The following is a 20738-nucleotide window of genomic DNA, read 5'->3' as shown; positions in this document are numbered from 1 at the left end:
TGTTGTAAAAGATGTGATGTATTAGAGCACAGTCTTGGATTGAGGAAGAGCAATAAAGAAAATATAAGTAGCTAATGCTATGTTGTAAAAGATGTGATTGATTAGAGTACAGTCTTGGATTGAGGAAGAGCAATAAAGAAAATATAAGTAGCTAATACTATGTTGTAAAAGATGTGATTGATTAGAGCACAGTCTTGGATTGAGGAAGAGCAATAAAGAAAATATAAGTAGCTAATACTATGTTGTAAAAGATGTGATTGATTAGAGCACAGTCTTGGATTGAGGAAGAGCAATAAAGAAAATATAAGTAGCTAATGCTATGTTGTAAAACATGTGATTGATTAGAGTACAGCCTTGGATTGAGGAAGAGCAATAAAGAAAATATAAGTAGCTAATACTATGTTGTAAAAGATGTGATGTATTAGAGCACAGTCTGGGATTGAGGAAGAGCAATAAAGAAAATATAAGTAGCTAATACTATGTTGTAAAAGATGTGATTGATTAGAGTACAGTCTTGGATTGAGGAAGAGCAATAAAGAACATATAAGTAGCTAATACTATGTTGTAAAAGAGGTGATTGATTAGAGCACAGTCTTGGATTGAGGAAGAGCAATAAAGAAAATATAAGTAGCTAATGCTATGTTGTAAAAGATGTGATTGATTAGAGTACAGTCTTGGATTGAGGAACAGCAATAAAGAAAATATAAGTAGCTAATGCTATGTTGTAAAAGATGTGATTGATTAGATTACAGTCTGGGATTGAGGAAGAGCAATAAAGAAAATATAAGTAGCTAATGCTATGTTGTAAAAGATGTGATTGATTAGAGCACAGTCTTGAATTGAGGAAGAGCAATAAAGAAAATATAAGTAGCTAATACTATGTTGTAAAAGATGTGATTGATTAGAGCACAGTCTTGAATTGAGGAAGAGCAATAAAGAAAATATAAGTAGCTAATAATATGTTGTAAAAGATGTGATTGATTAGAGTACAGTCTTGGATAAAGGAAGAGCAATAAAGAAAATATAAGTAGCTAATGCTATGTTGTAAAAGATGTGATTGATTAGAGCACAGTCTTGAATTGAGGAAGAGCAATAAAGAAAATATAAGTAGCTAATGCTATGTTTTCAAAGATGTGATTGATTAGAGCACAGTCTTGAATTGAGGAAGAGCAATAAAGAAAATATAAGTAGCTAATACTATGTTGTAAAAGATGTGATTGATTAGAGCACAGTCTTGGATTGAGGAAGAGCAATAAAGAAAATATAAGTAGCTAATACTATGTTGTAAAAGATGTGATTGATTAGAGCACAGTCTTGGATTGAGGAAGAGCAATAAAGAAAATATAAGTAGCTAATACTATGTTGTAAAAGATGTGATTGATTAGAGTACAGTCTTGGATTGAGGAAGAGCAATAAAGAACATATAAGTAGCTAATGCTATGTTGTAAAAGATGTGATTGATTAGAGCACAGTCTTGAATTGAGGAAGAGCAATAAAGAAAATATAAGTAGCTAATGCTATGTTGTAAAAGATGTGATTGATTAGAGTACAGTCTTGGATTGAGGAAGAGCAATAAAGAAAATATAAGTAGCTAATACTATGTTTTCAAAGATGTGATTGATTAGAGCACAGTCTTGGATTGAGGAAGAGCAATAAAGAAAATATAAGTAGCTAATACTATGTTGTAAAAGATGTGATTGATTAGAGTACAGTCTTGGATTGAGGAAGAGCAATAAAGAAAATATAAGTAGCTAATGCTATGTTGTAAAAGATGTGATTGATTAGAGTATAGTCTTGGATAAAGGAAGAGCAATAAAGAAAATATAAGTAGCTAATACTATGTTGTAAAAGATGTGATTGATTAGAGTATAGTCTTGGATTGAGGAAGAGCAATAAAGAAAATATAAGTAGCTAATGCTATGTTGTAAAATATGTGATTGATTAGAGTATAGTCTTGGATTGAGGAAGAGCAATAAAGAAAATATAAGTAGCTAATGCTATGTTGTAAAAGATGTGATTGATTAGAGTACAGTCTTGGATTGAAGAAGAGCAATAAAGAAAATATAAGTAGCTAATACTATGTTGTAAAAGATGTGATTGATTAGAGCACAGTCTTGGATGTAGGAAGAGCAATAAAGAAAATATAAGTAGGTAATACTATGTTTTCAAAGATGTGATTGATTAGAGCACAGTCTTGGATTGAGGAAGAGCAATAAAGAAAATATAAGTAGCTAATACTATGTTGTAAAAGATGTGATTGATTAGAGTACAGTCTTGGATTGAGGAAGAGCAATAAAGAAAATATAAGTAGCTAATGCTATGTTGTAAAAGATGTGATTGATTAGAGTATAGTCTTGGATAAAGGAAGAGCAATAAAGAAAATATAAGTAGCTAATACTATGTTGTAAAAGATGTGATGTATTAGAGCACAGTCTTGGATTGAGGAAGAGCAATAAAGAAAATATAAGTAGCTAATACTATGTTGTAAAAGATGTGATTGATTAGAGTACAGTCTTGGATTGAGGAAGAGCAATAAAGAAAATATAAGTAGCTAATGCTATGTTGTAAAAGATGTGATTGATTAGAGTATAGTCTTGGATAAAGGAAGAGCAATATAGAAAATATAAGTAGCTAATACTATGTTGTAAAAGATGTGATGTATTAGAGCACAGTCTTGGATTGAGGAAGAGCAATAAAGAAAATATAAGTAGCTAATACTATGTTGTAAAAGATGTGATTGATTTGAGTATAGTCTTGGATAAAGGAAGAGCAATAAAGAAAATATAAGTAGCTAATGCTATGTTGTAAAAGATGTGATTGATTAGAGTACAGTCTTGGATTGAGGAAGAGCAATAAAGAAAATATAAGTAGCTAATACTATGTTGTAAAAGATCTGATTGATTAGAGTACAGTCTTGGATTGAGGAAGAGCAATAAAGAACATATAAGTAGCTAATACTATGTTGTAAAAGATGTGATTGATTAGAGCACAGTCTTGGATTGAGGAAGAGCAATAAAGAAAATATAAGTAGCTAATACTATGTTGTAAAAGATGTGATTGATTAGAGCACAGTCTTGGATTGAGGAGGAGCAATAAAGAACATATAAGTAGCTAATGCTATGTTGTAAAAGATGTGATTGATTAGAGTACAGTCTTGGATTGAGGAAGAGCAATAAAGAAAATATAAGTAGCTAATACTATTTTGTAAAAGATGTGATGTATTAGAGCACAGTCTTGGATTGAGGAAGAGCAATAAAGAAAATATAAGTAGCTAATGCTATGTTGTAAAAGATGTGATTGATTAGAGTACAGTCTTGGATTGAGGAAGAGCAATAAAGAAAATATAAGTAGCTAATACTATGTTGTAAAAGATGTGATTGATTAGAGCACAGTCTTGGATTGAGGAAGAGCAATAAAGAAAATATAAGTAGGTAATACTATGTTTTCAAAGATGTGATTGATTAGAGCACAGTCTTGGATTGAGGAAGAGCAATAAAGAAAATATAAGTAGCTAATGCTATGTTGTAAAACATGTGATTGATTAGAGTACAGCCTTGGATTGAGGAAGAGCAATAAAGAAAATATAAGTAGCTAATACTATGTTGTAAAAGATGTGATGTATTAGAGCACAGTCTGGGATTGAGGAAGAGCAATAAAGAAAATATAAGTAGCTAATACTATGTTGTAAAAGATGTGATTGATTAGAGTACAGTCTTGGATTGAGGAAGAGCAATAAAGAACATATAAGTAGCTAATACTATGTTGTAAAAGATGTGATTGATTAGAGCACAGTCTTGGATTGAGGAAGAGCAATAAAGAAAATATAAGTAGCTAATGCTATGTTGTAAAAGATGTGATTGATTAGAGTACAGTCTTGGATTGAGGAACAGCAATAAAGAAAATATAAGTAGCTAATGCTATGTTGTAAAAGATGTGATTGATTAGATTACAGTCTGGGATTGAGGAAGAGCAATAAAGAAAATATAAGTAGCTAATGCTATGTTGTAAAAGATGTGATTGATTAGAGCACAGTCTTGAATTGAGGAAGAGCAATAAAGAAAATATAAGTAGCTAATACTATGTTGTAAAAGATGTGATTGATTAGATCACAGTCTTGAATTGAGGAAGAGCAATAAAGAAAATATAAGTAGCTAATACTATGTTGTAAAAGATGTGATTGATTAGAGTACAGTCTTGGATAATCGAAGAGCAATAAAGAAAATATAAGTAGCTAATGCTATGTTGTAAAAGATGTGATTGATTAGAGCACAGTCTTGAATTGAGGAAGAGCAATAAAGAAAATATAAGTAGCTAATGCTATGTTTTCAAAGATGTGATTGATTAGAGCACAGTCTTGAATTGAGGAAGAGCAATAAAGAAAATATAAGTAGCTAATACTATGTTGTAAAAGATGTGATTGATTAGAGCACAGTCTTGGATTGAGGAAGAGCAATAAAGAAAATATAAGTAGCTAATACTATGTTGTAAAAGATGTGATTGATTAGAGCACAGTCTTGGATTGAGGAAGAGCAATAAAGAAAATATAAGTAGCTAATACTATGTTGTAAAAGATGTGATTGATTAGAGTACAGTCTTGGATTGAGGAAGAGCAATAAAGAACATATAAGTAGCTAATGCTATGTTGTAAAAGATGTGATTGATTAGAGCACAGTCTTGAATTGAGGAAGAGCAATAAAGAAAATATAAGTAGCTAATGCTATGTTGTAAAAGATGTGATTGATTAGAGCACAGTCTTGGATTGAGGAAGAGCAATAAAGAAAATATAAGTAGCTAATGCTATGTTGTAAAAGATGTGATTGATTAGAGCACAGTCTTGGATTGAGGAAGAGCAATAAAGAAAATATAAGTAGCTAATGCTATGTTGTAAAAGATGTGATTGATTAGAGCACAGTCTTGAATTGAGGAAGAGCAATAAAGAAAATATAAGTAGCTAATACTATGTTGTAAAAGATGTGATTGATTAGAGCACAGTCTTGAATTGAGGAAGAGCAATAAAGAAAATATAAGTAGCTAATACTATGTTGTAAAAGATGTGATTGATTAGAGTACAGTCTTGGATTGAGGAAGAGCAATAAAGAAAATATAAGTAGCTAATACTATGTTGTAAAAGATGTGATTGATTAGAGCACAGTCTTGGATTGAGGAAGAGCAATAAAGAAAATATAAGTAGCTAATACTATGTTGTAAAAGATGTGATTGATTAGAGTACAGTCTTGGATTGAGGAAGAACAATAAAGAAAATATAAGTCGCTAATACTATGTTGTAAAAGATGTGATTGATTAGAGCACAGTCTTGAATTGAGGAAGAGCAATAAAGAAAATATAAGTAGCTAATGCTATGTTGTAAAAGATGTGATTGATTAGAGCACAGTCTTGAATTGAGGAAGAGCAATAAAGAAAATATAAGTAGCTAATACTATGTTGTAAAAGATGTGATTGATTAGAGCACAGTCTTGGATTGAGGAAGAGCAATAAAGAAAATATAAGTAGCTAATACTATGTTGTAAAAGATGTGATTGATTAGAGTACAGTCTTGGATTGAGGAAGAGCAATAAAGAAAATATAAGTAGCTAATGCTATGTTGTAAAAGATGTGATTGATTAGAGTACAGCCTTGGATTGAGGAAGAGCAATAAAGAAAATATAAGTAGCTAATACTATGTTGTAAAAGATGTGATTGATTAGAGCACAGTCTGGGATTGAGGAAGAGCAATAAAGATAATATAAGTAGCTAATACTATGTTGTAAAAGATGTGATTGATTAGAGTACAGTCTTGGATTGAGGAAGAGCAATAAAGAAAATATAAGTAGCTAATACTATGTTGTAAAAGATGTGATTGATTAGAGTACAGTCTTGAATTGAGGAAGAGCAATAAAGAAAATATAAGTAGCTAATACTATGTTGTAAAAGATGTGATTGATTAGAGTAAAGTCTTGAATTGAGGAAGAGCAATAAAGAAAATATAAGTAGCTGATACTATGTTGTAAAAGATGTGATTGATTAGAGCACAGTCTTGAATTGAGGAAGAGCAATAAAGAAAATATAAGTAGCTGATACTATGTTGTAAAAGATGTGATTGATTAGAGCACAGTCTTGAATTGAGGAAGAGCAATAAAGAAAATATAAGTAGCTAATACTATATTGTAAAAGATGTGATTGATTAGAGCACAGTCTTGAATTGAGGAAGAGCAATAAAGAAAATATAAGTAGCTAATACTATGTTGTAAAAGATGTGATTGATTAGAGCACAGTCTTGAATTGAGGAAGAGCAATAAAGAAAATATAAGTAGCTAATACTATGTTGTAAAATATGTGATTGATTAGAGCACAGTCTTGAATTGAGGAAGAGCAATAAAGAAAATATAAGTAGCTAATACTATGTTGTAAAAGATGTGATTGATTAGAGCACAGTCTTGGATTGAGGAAGAGCAATAAAGAAAATATAAGTAGCTAATACTATGTTGTAAAAGATGTGATTGATTAGAGTACAGTCTTGGATTGAGGAAGAGCAATAAAGAAAATATAAGTAGCTAATACTATGTTGTAAAAGATGTGATTGATTAGAGTACAGTCTTGGATTGAGGAAGAGCAATAAAGAAAATATAAGTAGCTAATGCTATGTTGTAAAAGATGTGATTGATTAGAGTACAGCCTTGGATTGAGGCAGAGAAATAAAGAAAATATAAGTAGCTAATACTATGTTGTAAAAGATGTGATTGATTAGAGTACAGTCTTGGATTGAGGAAGAGCAATAAAGAAAATATAAGTAGCTAATGCTATGTTGTAAAAGATGTGATTGATTAGAGTACAGCCTTGGATTGAGGCAGAGAAATAAAGAAAATATAAGTAGCTAATACTATGTTGTAAAAGATGTGATTGATTAGAGTACAGTCTTGGATAAAGGAAGAGCAATAAAGAAAATATAAGCAGCTAATACTATGTTGTAAAAGATGTGATTGATTAGAGTACAGTCTTGGATTGAGGAAGAGCAATAAAGAAAATATAAGTAGCTAATGCTTTTTTATCAAAGATGTGATTGATTAGAGTACAGTCTTGGATTGAGGAAGAGCAATTAAGAAAATATAAGTAGCTAATGCTATGTTGTAAAAGATGTGATTGATTAGAGTACAGTCTTGGATTGAGGAAGAGCAATAAAGAAAATATAAGTAGCTAATGCTATGTTGTAAAAGATGTGATTGATTAGAGTACAGTCTTGGATTGAGGAAGAGCAATTAAGAAAATATAAGTAGCTAATGCTATGTTGTAAAAGATGTGATTGATTAGAGTACAGTCTTGGATTGAGGAAGAGCAATAAAGAAAATATAAGTAGCTAATGCTATGTTGTAAAAGATGTGATTGATTAGAGAACAGTCTTGGATTGAGGAAGAGCAATTAAGAAAATATAAGTAGCTAATACTATGTTGTAAAAGATGTGATTGATTAGAGTACAGTCTTGGATTGAGGAAGAGCTATAAAGAAAATATAAGTAGCTAATGCTATGTTGTAAAAGATGTGATTGATTAGAGTACAGTCTTGGATTGAGGAAGAGCAATAAAGAAAATATAAGTAGCTAATGCTATGTTGTAAAAGATGTGATTGATTAGAGTACAGTCTTGGATTGAGGAAGAGCAATTAAGAAAATATAAGTAGCTAATACTATGTTGTAAAAGATGTGATTGATTAGAGTACAGTCTTGGATTGAGGAAGAGCAATAAAGAAAATATAAGTAGCTAATGCTATGTTGTAAAAGATGTGATTGATTAGAGTACAGTCTTGGATTGAGGAAGAGCAATTAAGAAAATATAAGTAGCTAATGCTATGTTGTAAAAGATGTGATTGATTAGAGTACAGTCTTGGATTGAGGAAGAGCAATAAAGAAAATATAAGTAGCTAATGCTATGTTGTAAAAGATGTGATTGATTAGAGTACAGTCTTGGATTGAGGAAGAGCAATTAAGAAAATATAAGTAGCTAATGCTATGTTGTAAAAGATGTGATTGATTAGAGTACAGTCTTGGATTGAGGAAGAGCAATAAAGAAAATATAAGTAGCTAATGCTATGTTGTAAAAGATGTGATTGATTAGAGTACAGTCTTGGATTGAGGAAGAGCAATTAAGAAAATATAAGTAGCTAATGCTATGTTGTAAAAGATGTGATTGATTAGAGTACAGTCTTGGATTGAGGAAGAGCTATAAAGAAAATATAAGTAGCTAATACTATGTTGTAAAAGATGTGATTGATTAGAGTACAGTCTTGGATTGAGGAAGAGCAATAAAGAAAATATAAGTAGCTAATGCTATGTTGTAAAAGATGTGATTGATTAGAGTACAGTCTTGGATTGAGGAAGAGCTATAAAGAAAATATAAGTAGCTAATACTATGTTGTAAAAGATGTGATTGATTAGAGTACAGTCTTGGATTGAGGAAGAGCAATAAAGAAAATATAAGTAGCTAATGCTATGTTGTAAAAGATGTGATTGATTAGAGTACAGTCTTGGATTGAGGAAGAGCAATAAAGAAAATATAAGTAGCTAATACTATGTTGTAAAAGATGTGATTGATTAGAGTACAGCCTTGGATTGAGGCATAGCAATAAAGAAAATATAAGCAGCTAATGCTACGTTGTAAAAGATGTGATTGATTAGAGTACAGTCTTGAATTGAGGCAGAGCAATAAAGAAAATATAAGTAGCTAATACTATGTTGTAAAATTAGGCTAAAGCACATTCAGGTCTGGTCATCTGAGTCTAGTTTAGATGTCCTAATCATGTGGGGGGTGTTATGAATATAGACTACAAGCCCATGTATGCGTCTGTCAGTGTAATTATAACAAAATGGAAGATAACCAGACATGTTTAAGTGGTTAGAGGGATGGAGACGTGCAAATTAATGTCACTTAGTGCTTAGATATCTGGAGAGTTTGCTAGGAGAAATGATTTTATCTGGTCTAAGTTAGAGTTAAGTCCATGGATATTTGTAAATGCAAGCCGAAAGACAGGAGCCAAAGCGTAGTTCAAGTGTGTGTTTGGTTTTATCGTTATTTTGGATTGAGCTGTCAATTTTGTAATTTAAGTTTAAGGTGAGGTGTGTTAGGCAAAGGTAATATGCATAGCTACCACCATGCAACACAAGTAGAACATCAGTCGACTCCTCATCCACAGGAATGTGGCCTCAGGAATGCCCACCAGAGATGAATGCAGGGTCCCTTTCCATGCGCAACATGGCACTACAATCATATCGATATTATACAACTGATGATAGAGCAGTTGCTTTAAGCGCTACCAAAGAGTTAGGGCTCCTGTACTGTCAGTTTGAATATAGCAGCCAGACAAATTGTCAAACCGGTACCCTCAAATCTGTTAGACAAGAGTGGTATATCATATTAGCATACATGGTAAATAAGCACCCCCAAGATGCCAAGTTTAAGGGGAACGGAATGAGTCAAGAAACTCTAATGAGTCCTTGGGATCATCCAGCTGCTCCTGACTAATAGGCAAAGAAGGAGTATGGAAGCTGGGCGATAGGCAGAGCCTACCCACTCTTTAAACAGTTTAGGTTTGCAAACCAGTGATTTGATTAAGTCACCAACTCTAGGGAAGTTGCCGACCAGGACTAAGATGGCCTCCCTCTCCCGTTTAGTTCCAATACATATGAGGTCAGTGGCACAGGTTTAACATTGGAGTTTTCCTTCTCTGTGATGGATGACCTGGCGAGATCTGTGGGTCTATCAGCACTGAGAGGGTTTGCCCCTCGCCTGGTTTCAAAGTCATGTATTTCTATGCACTCGAGTGGGTAGATAGAGTTAATCACCTTAGTATCAAAGGTAGTTAGTTTCTGATATGAATTAGCACTCCTTAAAGTTAGATTAAGATTGGAAGATGTGGTGATTTACACGTAATGAGTGAAAATGCTTGAGAGTAATGGGCTTAGATTTAAGGTTAGTAACTACAAGAGTTAAACGAGGATTAAATATGGTTTGTGGATTAATAAATACATTGGGAAAAAGTATAGTATAAGGAGTTAAGGTACGATTTAAAATGAGCTTCGAACTTATGATTTTAGTTTTCATGTAGAGACAATAACCACTACTTAAGGGAAAGAAAATGTTCAGTTTCTACTTAATATAACTTTCGGTATAAGTTCAAGCGTGTCTACTAACATAGATAACTATAGATGTTTAGTATCGATTTTTAATTTTCTGTCTTTTACAAACATTATAATGAATATATTTTTTAATTTTAAAATAATTTATTTTATTACTAATCTTTTCAAAAGTTTTTTTTTTTTTTACTACAATAAAATAATAATTTATCTTTTTGAAACGAGATTTAAAAACATTTTTAATGGGATTTTCTTTTTAATGTGAGTTCTTTTCCTAATGTTTTTTACGATTTGAACGAATAAAGCACATTTAATGGGATACGATTTAATGGCGTTTGATTTAAAAATTAACATTATTAAAATAAAAAAAGTAATTAAAAGTGAGAAATTAAACAAAACCGTTACACCTTCAAATAAAAACTATTTTTGCTGTAAAGTATGAAAATATAAGAGGTGGGTGTAGTTTGCTTGAAGCATTGTATAGTATGTAGTTAAATGGAATTGTAGAAGGCGGTACAATGCAAAAGTAGCGGAAAGACACAAGCTGAAGCAGGTGAGAAATTTAATAATACAACTTATAAATACGTGTGTACATATTCATATTTCATATACGCAGTATATTTATATTTGCACAGTGGTTACCTGGGAAAGTCAAGTAAATATCTGACGAAGAGATCTTTCTCGAAATATTATATCACACGGACATACTACCAGACCGACTTTCCCAGGTAACCATTGTGCAAATATAAATATACTGCGTATATGAAATATGAATATGTACACATGTATTTATAAGTTGTATTAATAAATTTCTCACCTGCTTTAGCTTGTGTCTTTCCGTTACTTCTGCATTGTAACGCCTTCTACAATTCTATTTAACTGTATGAAAATATTTTTTTCAAATGTTTGATTAATGATTAATGTTGAAAAACTGATTAATTATTAATGTTTAAAAAATAATTAATAATTAATGTTTTAAAAATGTTTAATGATTAATGTTTAAAAAATGATTAATAATCAATGTTTAAAAAATAATTAATGATTAATGTTTAAAAAATGATTAATGATTAATGTTTAAAAAATGATTAATGATTAATGTTTAAAAAATAATTAATGATTAATGTTTAAAAAATTATTAATGATTAATGTTTAAAAAATAATTAATAATTAATGTTTAAAAAATAATTAATAATTAATGTTTTAAAAATGTTCAATGATTAATGCTTAAAAAATTATTAATAATTAATGTTTAAAAAATAATTAATGATTAATGTTTAAAAAATGATTAATGATTAATGTTTAAAAAAATTATTAATGGTTAATGTTGAAAAAATATTTTATTGATAAAGATATATTTTTTAGATGTTTATTTTTATATTTGTAAAAGTAAAATACATTTTTTTAATGGTTGATAAAAAATGTTTTTTAAATAAAAAGGAAGGGTAATGTCCCTAAATCGGGTTTCCGGATGATATGAGAAAAATAAGGCACTAAAAATGTTTCTTATTTTAAACATTATTACATGAGGAGTCATTTCGAGTAAAAATTTAATTTATTTTACCCATCGAAACTCGAGAAATGTACGATTAAAATGTGTAAACATTGAATAATCAAAAATTCAACATGGCTGTCACTTGCAATTTTCATAGACCAAAAATAACCTTGACATTGCGATCAAAAACCAAGATCGAGTCAAAACGGAACAAAGAGATAGGAAACCTTGCCATAAAAATTTGAAAATCAAATATATAGTCTGAAGAAGGTTTGAGCACACACACACACACACACATATATATATATATATATATATATATATATATATATATATATATATATATATATATATAATATTTGAAATTGGAAAATGTGTAAGGGATAAAGTCTTGGTGTTTAAGAGTGGAACTTTTTGGGCCCTCAAAAATGTCCGATATATGTAAAGCTCCCGTGGATTGGTATTAAAAGCCAAGAGTTTTCACACGTCCGTCCATAGTGATCTAACATCATGCGGATGGAGAGATTATTGATTTAAGTTTGTTGCATTATAAAATATTTCACTTTCTGCGTTTTTTGAATCAACACCGTTTTGGCAATTTCCGATTTCAGATATGCCGGCCATGACAAATTGGATACTTTTTATTTTATCATAAAAATAAATTAAAAAAAAAAAAATTTATTGCTTAATCATATTTTTTTTCATATTATTTGATTTGATTCAAATGGGAACGAATTTTCATTTAGCACCGACACCTGTGGCGTCACAAAACGTATAAAGGAAATTGTTGTGCACTTACCTGAGATATTTGAGGGTACCTGGTTTGTTTGTAGTGACCGAACGAGAGAACATGCTTCGTGCGACGGGAACCCAACGATTAAACACTTTACAAAGCATAAAGGAAAAATTCCACGATATTCGCCCGGATGTTGTAACAAGATCTGAAAATAAAGAAAAAAAAACGAAAAAAAAAATGTTACTTTGTTTTTATTATTATTATTATTATCATTTTTTTTTTATGCGTGAGCATTTAAGGAGATTGCAAACAATGAAGGCTAGCTTATTCCTTTCTGAATATATGTGGCTGTGAAGAGCATGCGCAGAACCGCTCAGGTATTGTATGCAAATTTCTAAGTCGAACATTACCTACGGCAAAAATAAGTTCGTCTAAATGCTATACAAAATCGGATAACAGTTATTCGGCGGGTAACTGCCAAGATTGCTCTGGCCATTGCCATCGTTGTGTTGTCCAACATTTGGCCTTCGGGCCAAGATCAAAGTGTAGTATCTGTTCCGGCAGATACTGCAAGCTATGACTAGCTATGACTAGCTATGACTAGCAAAGACCAGATGTGGGGGCAACCCCACATGCCTGACCTTTAACCAGCTCCCATTTCCCACCTCTCGGGAGCTGGTCCCCTTTTTCTCTTCCCCCTCCCTTCACTCCTCACATTAAAAATTGGCCTTGTGCCTAATTTGCTCGGTGGGGGAGCAAATAAATACCATCTGTTCCGGCAGATGCTGCACTTAAGATAATTTGTACCAGTCAATGGAGGGGAAACCCTCTATACTGGGACAATTATTATTTTTGGTAACCAGAGTGCCCCCTTTTTGCCTACTTTTAGGGGAGCTGGTTTTTACCTCACATTAAAAACGGCCTTGTGCCTAATTTGCTCAGTGGGGGAGCAAATAAACACCATCTGTTCCGGCAGATACTGCAAGCTATGACTAGCTATGACTAGCAAAGACCAGATGTGGGGGCAACCCCACATGTCTGACCTTTAACCAGCTCCCATTTCCCACCTCTCGGGAGCTGGTCCCCATTTCCCCTTCCCCCTCCCTTCACTCCTCACATTAAAAATCGGCCTTGTGCCTAATTTGCTCGGTGGGGGAGCAAATAAATACCATCTGTTCCGGCAGATACTGCACTTAAGATAATTTGTACCAGTCAATGGAGGGGAAACCCTCTATACTGGGACAATTATTATTTTTGGTAACCAGAGTGCCCCCTTTTTGCCTACTTTTAGGGGAGCTGGTTTTTACCTCACATTAAAAACGGCCTTGTGCCTAATTTGCTCAGTGGGGGAGCAAATAAATACCATCTGTTCCGGCAGATACTGCAAGCTATGACTAGCTATGACTAGCAAAGACCAGATGTGGGGGCAACCCCACATGCCTGACCATTAACCAGCTCCCATTTCCCACCTCTCGGGAGCTGGTCCCCTTTTTCCCTTCCCCCTCCCTTCACTCCTCACATTAAAAATTGGCCTTGTGCCTAATTTGCTCGGTGGGGGAGCAAATAAATACCATCTGTTCCGGCAGATGCTGCACTTAAGATAATATGTACCAGTCAATGGAGGGGAAACCCTCTATACTGGGACAATTATTATTTTTGGTAACCAGAGTGCCCCCTTTTTGCCTACTTTTAGGGGAGCTGGTTTTTACCTCACATTAAAAACGGCCTTGTGCCTAATTTGCTCAGTGGGGGAGCAAATAAATACCATCTGTTCCGGCAGATGCTGCACTTAAGATAATTTGTACCAGTCAATGGAGGGGAAACCCTCTATACTGGGACAATTATTATTTTTTGGTAACCAGAGTGCCCCCTATTTGCCTACTTTTAGGGGAGCTGGTTTTTACCTCACATTAAAAACGGCCTTGTGCCTAATTTGCTCAGTGGGGGAGCAAATAAATACCATCTGTTCCGGCAGATGCTGCAAGCTATGACTAGCTATGACTAGCAAAGACCAGATGTGGGGGCAACCCCACATGCCTGACCTTTAACCAGCTCCCATTTCCCACCTCTCGGGAGCTGGTCCCCTTTTTCCCTTCCCCCTCCCTTCACTCCTCACATTAAAAATTGGCCTTGTGCCTAATTTGCTCGGTGGGGGAGCAAATAAATACCATCTGTTCTTCAGATGCTGCAAGCTATGACTAGCTATGACTAGCAAAGACCAGATGTGGGGGCAACCCCACATGCCTGACCCTTAACCAGCTCCCATTTCCCACCTCTCGGGAACTGGTCCCCTTTTTCCCTTCCCCCTCCCTTTACTCCTCACATTAAAAATCGGCCTTGTGCCTAATTTGCTCGTTGGGGGAGCAAATAAATACCATCTGTTCTTCAGATGCCGCACTTCAATCTCTTGTTCTCTGTCAGTGGAGGAGAAATCCTTCACGACTGAGACAATTTTTATTTTTGTTCCTTTTCTCCACGTTAAAAAACGACCCTGGTGTCTAGCTCTGTCCCGTGGGGAGGCATTGTAAATAGGAACATTCAGATGTGTAAAGCAAAATAGAAAGCACACAGGTCGATTAAACACTGATCTTGGCTATGACAGAAATGTCACCATCACACCACAGCTGCTTTTCTAGTGTTACAAATACCGTACTGGCCCTCTGGATGCGAAGACGTATCTCCGCATCTAGAGAACCATATCTGGAGATTGTGCTACCAAAGTACATAAATGTGTCCACAGCATCAAGTTTATTTCCCCCCACATAGATGTTTGGTTCAATGTACAGAGCGCCAGGTGCAGGTGCATACATACATACATACATACATACATACATACATACATACATACATACATACATACATACATTTAAACAGACAGGTGAGATTTACATTATACATGGATGTTACATCAATTAGGAATGTAGGGTGAGTAAACTAAGTCGTTTTAAGCAAAAACAATCTCATATATTTAATTGTCTTGTCGAAAATAGTAATATATCCCAAACTTATGAAAATTCATCGCAATAGAACAAGTACTATTTTTATTCAGTAAAAAAAAAAGTATATCGCTATAGGTTACAAATATCGGAAGCCATAACGATGTAATCTAAATTTGACATTCCGAGTTATGTCCCCTATGTGTGAACGTCCAAGAAAAAACGCAATTTTACCCACTTTTCCGTAAAGATTACTTTTTACTAGCAATAATTTTCTACTCGCTGAATTTTCGTAGTTTTTGGATATATTAATGTTTTCGACATGACAATTAAGAACATCATTATTACTTAAATAATAAAACAGGGGAGGTAAGTACGTGCAAAATAAATGCCGATGCTAAAAATTTGTATACATTTTTAGCATCGGCTTTCATTTTGCACGTACCTATGAAAAATCATCCAATTTTTATTTATTTGTTTATTTATTACTTTTCTGGCAGTTTACACGTAATCGCCCCCCAAAAAGTAAAATCTCATTCTTCTTCTTTTCGAGTGAATTAATATATTAATTAATATAGCAACTAAGATCAAACCTACGCGTTGAAACGCCAGAAAAAAAAAAAATTATAAGCAATTTTATTAAATGTTAAGAATTAATAAAGAATAATAAAAACGGGAATGCCATCAAGGGAAACAACTCGTTCCAAAAGTTATGAATTATTCCCCTTGTGCAGTCATTTTCGGTAGAAATATAAAAACAGCTTTCAAACAGCTATACTGAAGAGCCGCGATATGACGATACAGCTGCCTGCAGGTAATTACAGCTACCATTGACGATAATGCAAAACGAACTGAACACTATTAAATTCCAATAATGTTTATATGAACATTAAAATTTGGTTTATTTATCGACTTAAGTTGACAGTCGAATTTTAACCCCAGTTTGAAGAAGCACTAGTGTTAGTTACGGGCAAAAATGGCCGAATAAAGATAGAGAGATATAGTTTTGAAAGCCAATTGGTCATAATTTTTGTAGGTCTCCGACTACTTTTTTATTGTATTTGAAAGATTAAAGTTTAAAGTTAATTTCTCAGAGGAAAAAATATTTGTATACGTGAAAAAAAAAAGTTATGAAAAATGTTTTCACGGCTAAATTTTGAAGTAAAATAAATTCATTTTAAAAATCCTTTGAAAAGATAAATATTAGTTTTCTGTGTCTATTTCAAAGATAATTAGTAAAGTCTTAAGATATTGAATTAAATAATAATTTAAAAAAAATACCTTGTTTATACAAAAAATAGCTTAACGGAAGTTTTGTAAACATCAATTATACGGAAACCCCAAATCTGAAACAGCTGTCTGAAAATTACGTCATGTAATTAAAATGTAGGGGGTTCTGGTTTTCTTTTTCCCCAGAGGTGCATCCGTACGTTCCTATGCTGAACGTTTGTATCATTTTTACTAATCTTAATGTAATTATTTTTCTATGTTTCTTTAAAAAAAAAGTTTTTTTTTAAATTTTTATTTTTAAAGATTGTATAAAAATTATGTTACGCCGAAAGTTTCACATTCATGCAAGCAAGGAAAATATTAGAATCGTACATATAAAAATTATGCAAAGCCTGTGATTTAGAAAATAAAAGGTAGAAATATTTTTTGCAATTATAATTTTTTTGTGTATGAAAATATTAAATAAAACAATGCTTAATTCTATGATAATATCGGTAGTTCGTGAAATTATTTTTTCTTCGAGTTATATCGAATTCATTAATACGGATTTTAGGTGCTTTTTCGTAATGTTCCTGTAAAAATTAATTTTTATTAATTGTTAACAAATTACGATGCTTTATTTTCATAAAAAAGCAAAAATAAATTCATTCATTTTTTTTTACTACTGAAAACCATAACTTTAGTAAAGGTATTTTTGTTTAAACAAAATAATACATTTCCACTAAGATTAAAATAAGAATAATGTGCTCATTATATTCTGTGATCGTTATTTTATAAATATTAAAAATTTCATTGAAATTGGTTAATTTCCTGATTTTTTGGTGAATTTTCAAGTAAAGGGATGGGGTGAAAATGTTTATACATTTTGAGTATCGGCATTCATTTTGCACTACCTAACTAGTCTGCTTATTCACGCCGAAGAGCTGTGATACATACATATAGATAGATAGATAGATAGATAGATAGATAGATAGATAGATAGATAGATATTACTGTTTCGCTGCATTATCACAGCTCATCAAATTGTGCGTTATTTTCATGCAAAGTGTTCGACTGAGCTTCAATTTATGGTCGCCCCCTCTGCTCTCATATAGATTTTGCATCAAATACCCGTGTTGTTTTTTCTTGTAAACCCATTTTGTCTTCAATTTGTAAAGACGTTCTCCCCCCCCCCCCATAACAATTCTATTATTTATTTATTTAAATGTAGCTGCGGTGTGCGCTACGTCGGGCGGACGTCTCAAAGATTAGATAATAGGGTAAAACAACATGTTCCATCCAAAATTCGAAATGGAAACTACCTACCTTCGGACGTTTTGAACAATACCCATGGCTCATCTATAGGAGAGCACCTTATAATTAATCGTATTTGCGCTTCGAGTTTTAGTGCGGACTTTTTTTCCATCCTTAGCAAGTCGCAGTCTCTTTATCATCTCAAAATTCTAGAAACTATATATATTAATACTCTGAGACCTTCTCTTTGCAAACAAAAAGAGAATCTCTTAGGGCTTAATCTAGTTTCTATTTAATAATTAATCCACACACACCCTTTTTTATACATATTTTCCCCCCTACTTTTTAATCTCCGATTCATTGTTCCCTCCTTTTCTTTTTAAAACGTAATTAAGCTCGATTTTAGCTCTGTTGAGCGTCTGAGCGAGCTTCGAAACCGGTCAGCTGACACATTCATTTTTATTTTTTAATTTCACAATCTTAAATAAATAATGTTTTCGAACAAGTTTAGATTTAGTCTTTACATAGCCATAATAAAATTTTGTACCCCGCAATATATATATATATTAGGCACCGCCAAAACTGGGGGGGGGGGGCAGGTCAGTACTTTTTGACGGACCGTCTTTTTAAAAATCTACCAAAAATCAGGTAATTATCCGATCAATACGAAATTTTCAGCGATTATTAGGAGAAGAATGAACTTTATAACAGTGTACTTATTTTTCATAAACGATATTTATATATATATTTTTTTTTGCTTACAAAACCCCCCCTTGTTTTGAAGTGGGAACAAATATGCTTAAAATAATCATCTGAAACTGAACAAAACATATTGTGTTGTTGTAAGGGACAGAATTATAGATTTAAAAAAAAAAAAAAACTTGTTCGCATACCTTATTTTGACGTCTGAATATCAGAACTTCGATTGTGTTTAATTATCCCGCTTTTGAGTTTTGAAGTGTGAAATTCGGTGAATATGTGAAGTAAAATAATTAATTTATGTTAAGCAAAACAAAAAAAAAAATTTTTTTAATATTTATACGAAAAAAGCCATTTTAAAATTTTTGATAAATAAATTAACAATTTTTTTTTAGCGAGCCGAATAATGCATGACCATTATTAAACAGGGCATGCTTTGAATAATCGATACAAAAAAAAAAATTCGATAAATATTGTGCCCTTTGTGTTAAAAATAGCATCATTTTTTTCGATCCCGTTTGAAAACGTTTGCCGCCTTTCGACTACGGTGGACCAAACGCGCTGAAATAATTTTTTTTTATTCTGCTTTAAATTGCCCCCCCCCATTTTGGGGAGCCTGGCCCCCACACACATACACATTAAAAACCAAACTCATACAAATGGTCACCCATCTGGTACTGGCCAGCCTCAGCTTAATAATACATTGAAATTTTCGTCACTGAAAAATAAGATTTTTTGGCCTGTTTGGTCTTCCATAGTTTTCTCCTTATCAGCCGCAAACGTAAACAGAGTCGCGAAATCGACGCGAAATATCTGGTTAGCTATATGAATAAGTGGAATTATTTGAAATTCAGGTACTTATATTATAATATTTTTGCATATTCTCTTAGAAAATCATCCTAAATCTTAGTTAGACAATAAATAAATAAATTAATTATTTCAAAAACCTTTTTTTTTAAATATTTATGTACGTTTTTTGTGCAAGACAAAAAATGTCAATTGTTAACTTTTTGGGAAAATTTAACATTTCAAATTTAATTAAAAATAGTAGAAAAAGTTTTACATTATTCTGTTTTCTATATGATAAAATTCAGGGTTTTATCTTTCTGGAAAAAAAAAAGTTACTCAGAAATAATGGATTTTAATAAATGTAATTTAGTTTTAAAAAACAACAACAACTTGATTTTGCGGCCATTTTTGGCGGTGCCTAATATATATATATATATATATATATATATATATATATATATATATATATATATATATATATATATATATATATATATATATATATATAAAACATAAAATTTTATGAGAAAGCGAGGATGGTTTGTCTAGCTGCACCATATTTAATAAATAAAGTGAGATAACTCAATTCGAACTACCGAGACAGAAATATATACACAGTCAGACTTGCAATGACTGCGATATTAATCGTCAATAATCATAAAAACAGTTATTTTCTATATAAAACACTACTTGATCAATTTATATAGTTTTTGGAATATGACATTTACGTTCTTTAGCGGGTACGTACAACATAAACATTTTTTTTTTAAATTTTTTTTTTTTTTTTTTAATTAGATTGAATTCTGGACAATTTTTGCAAAGCCGTTCTGTTCGAGAAATTTTTATCCTTTCTGGGACGACGTATTCATGCATTATTCATTAAAAAATATTTAAATAAATTCCAATAACCATGCATTTGTTTTTACTTGTTTGCATTTTGTTTTTTGTCTGTTTAATTTTTTGTTGCGATAATTTTCATTTATATTCTTATTTTAATTTAAAAAGAAAAAAAAGCGACGATCAATTTTTATTTTTATGTCTTAAAATTATTAGAAATGTTTTTTTCGGTCGCCAAACACTGTGATGGGAGACAACTCTTGTAATTTTTACATGAATTACTTCCCTTGAAACATTTTAATTTAGTTGATTTTTAATAACTTGTGTATACGATTAAAGATCTAGAGATGCTTTTTTTTTCTTTTTTTTTTTTTGAGTGGTGGATATACCTCCACATAAAAAGCTAACACTGTGTCTTACTTGCTCGGAAATGCAGAAGAATGGGCGATATGAAGTCCGCAGCAAACAATGTCCGATAAAAAAATCATTTTATTTTTTCTGAAAATATTAAAGATCAATAAATATTTTATAAACTAATATATTTTTTTATAAAACTTAAAACGCATTCAAAACAATGAAACAGTAACATTTTATTTATTACTAGCAGGCCGCCAGGTGTTGCCCGGTCGTAAAATACACATGAATATTATATTTTAATTCATACAG

The 20738-nt window shown here is 32.1% G+C and overlaps 1 protein-coding gene across 1 annotated transcript in view; it reads right to left on the bottom strand.

The window, feature by feature from the left end:
- LOC145266996 (NAD(P)H-hydrate epimerase-like) overlaps positions 1-20738 on the bottom strand; it is a 697567-nt gene that overhangs the window by 494713 nt on the left and 182116 nt on the right. The window contains exon 2 of the mRNA XM_080122890.1: positions 12412-12553. Coding sequence (XP_079979016.1) covers positions 12412-12509 — 98 coding nt within the window. The 5' untranslated portion in view covers positions 12510-12553. The remainder of the gene's footprint in view (positions 1-12411; positions 12554-20738) is intronic.

Source organism: Euprymna scolopes, chromosome 42 (assembly GCF_053919585.1).
Source record: "Euprymna scolopes isolate OS-2025 chromosome 42, ASM5391958v1, whole genome shotgun sequence".
In the NCBI taxonomy this organism is placed as follows: domain Eukaryota; kingdom Metazoa; phylum Mollusca; class Cephalopoda; order Sepiida; family Sepiolidae; genus Euprymna; species Euprymna scolopes.
The sequence above is the reverse complement of the archived record's forward strand: the minus strand, read 5'-3'. Positions and strand labels throughout refer to the sequence as shown.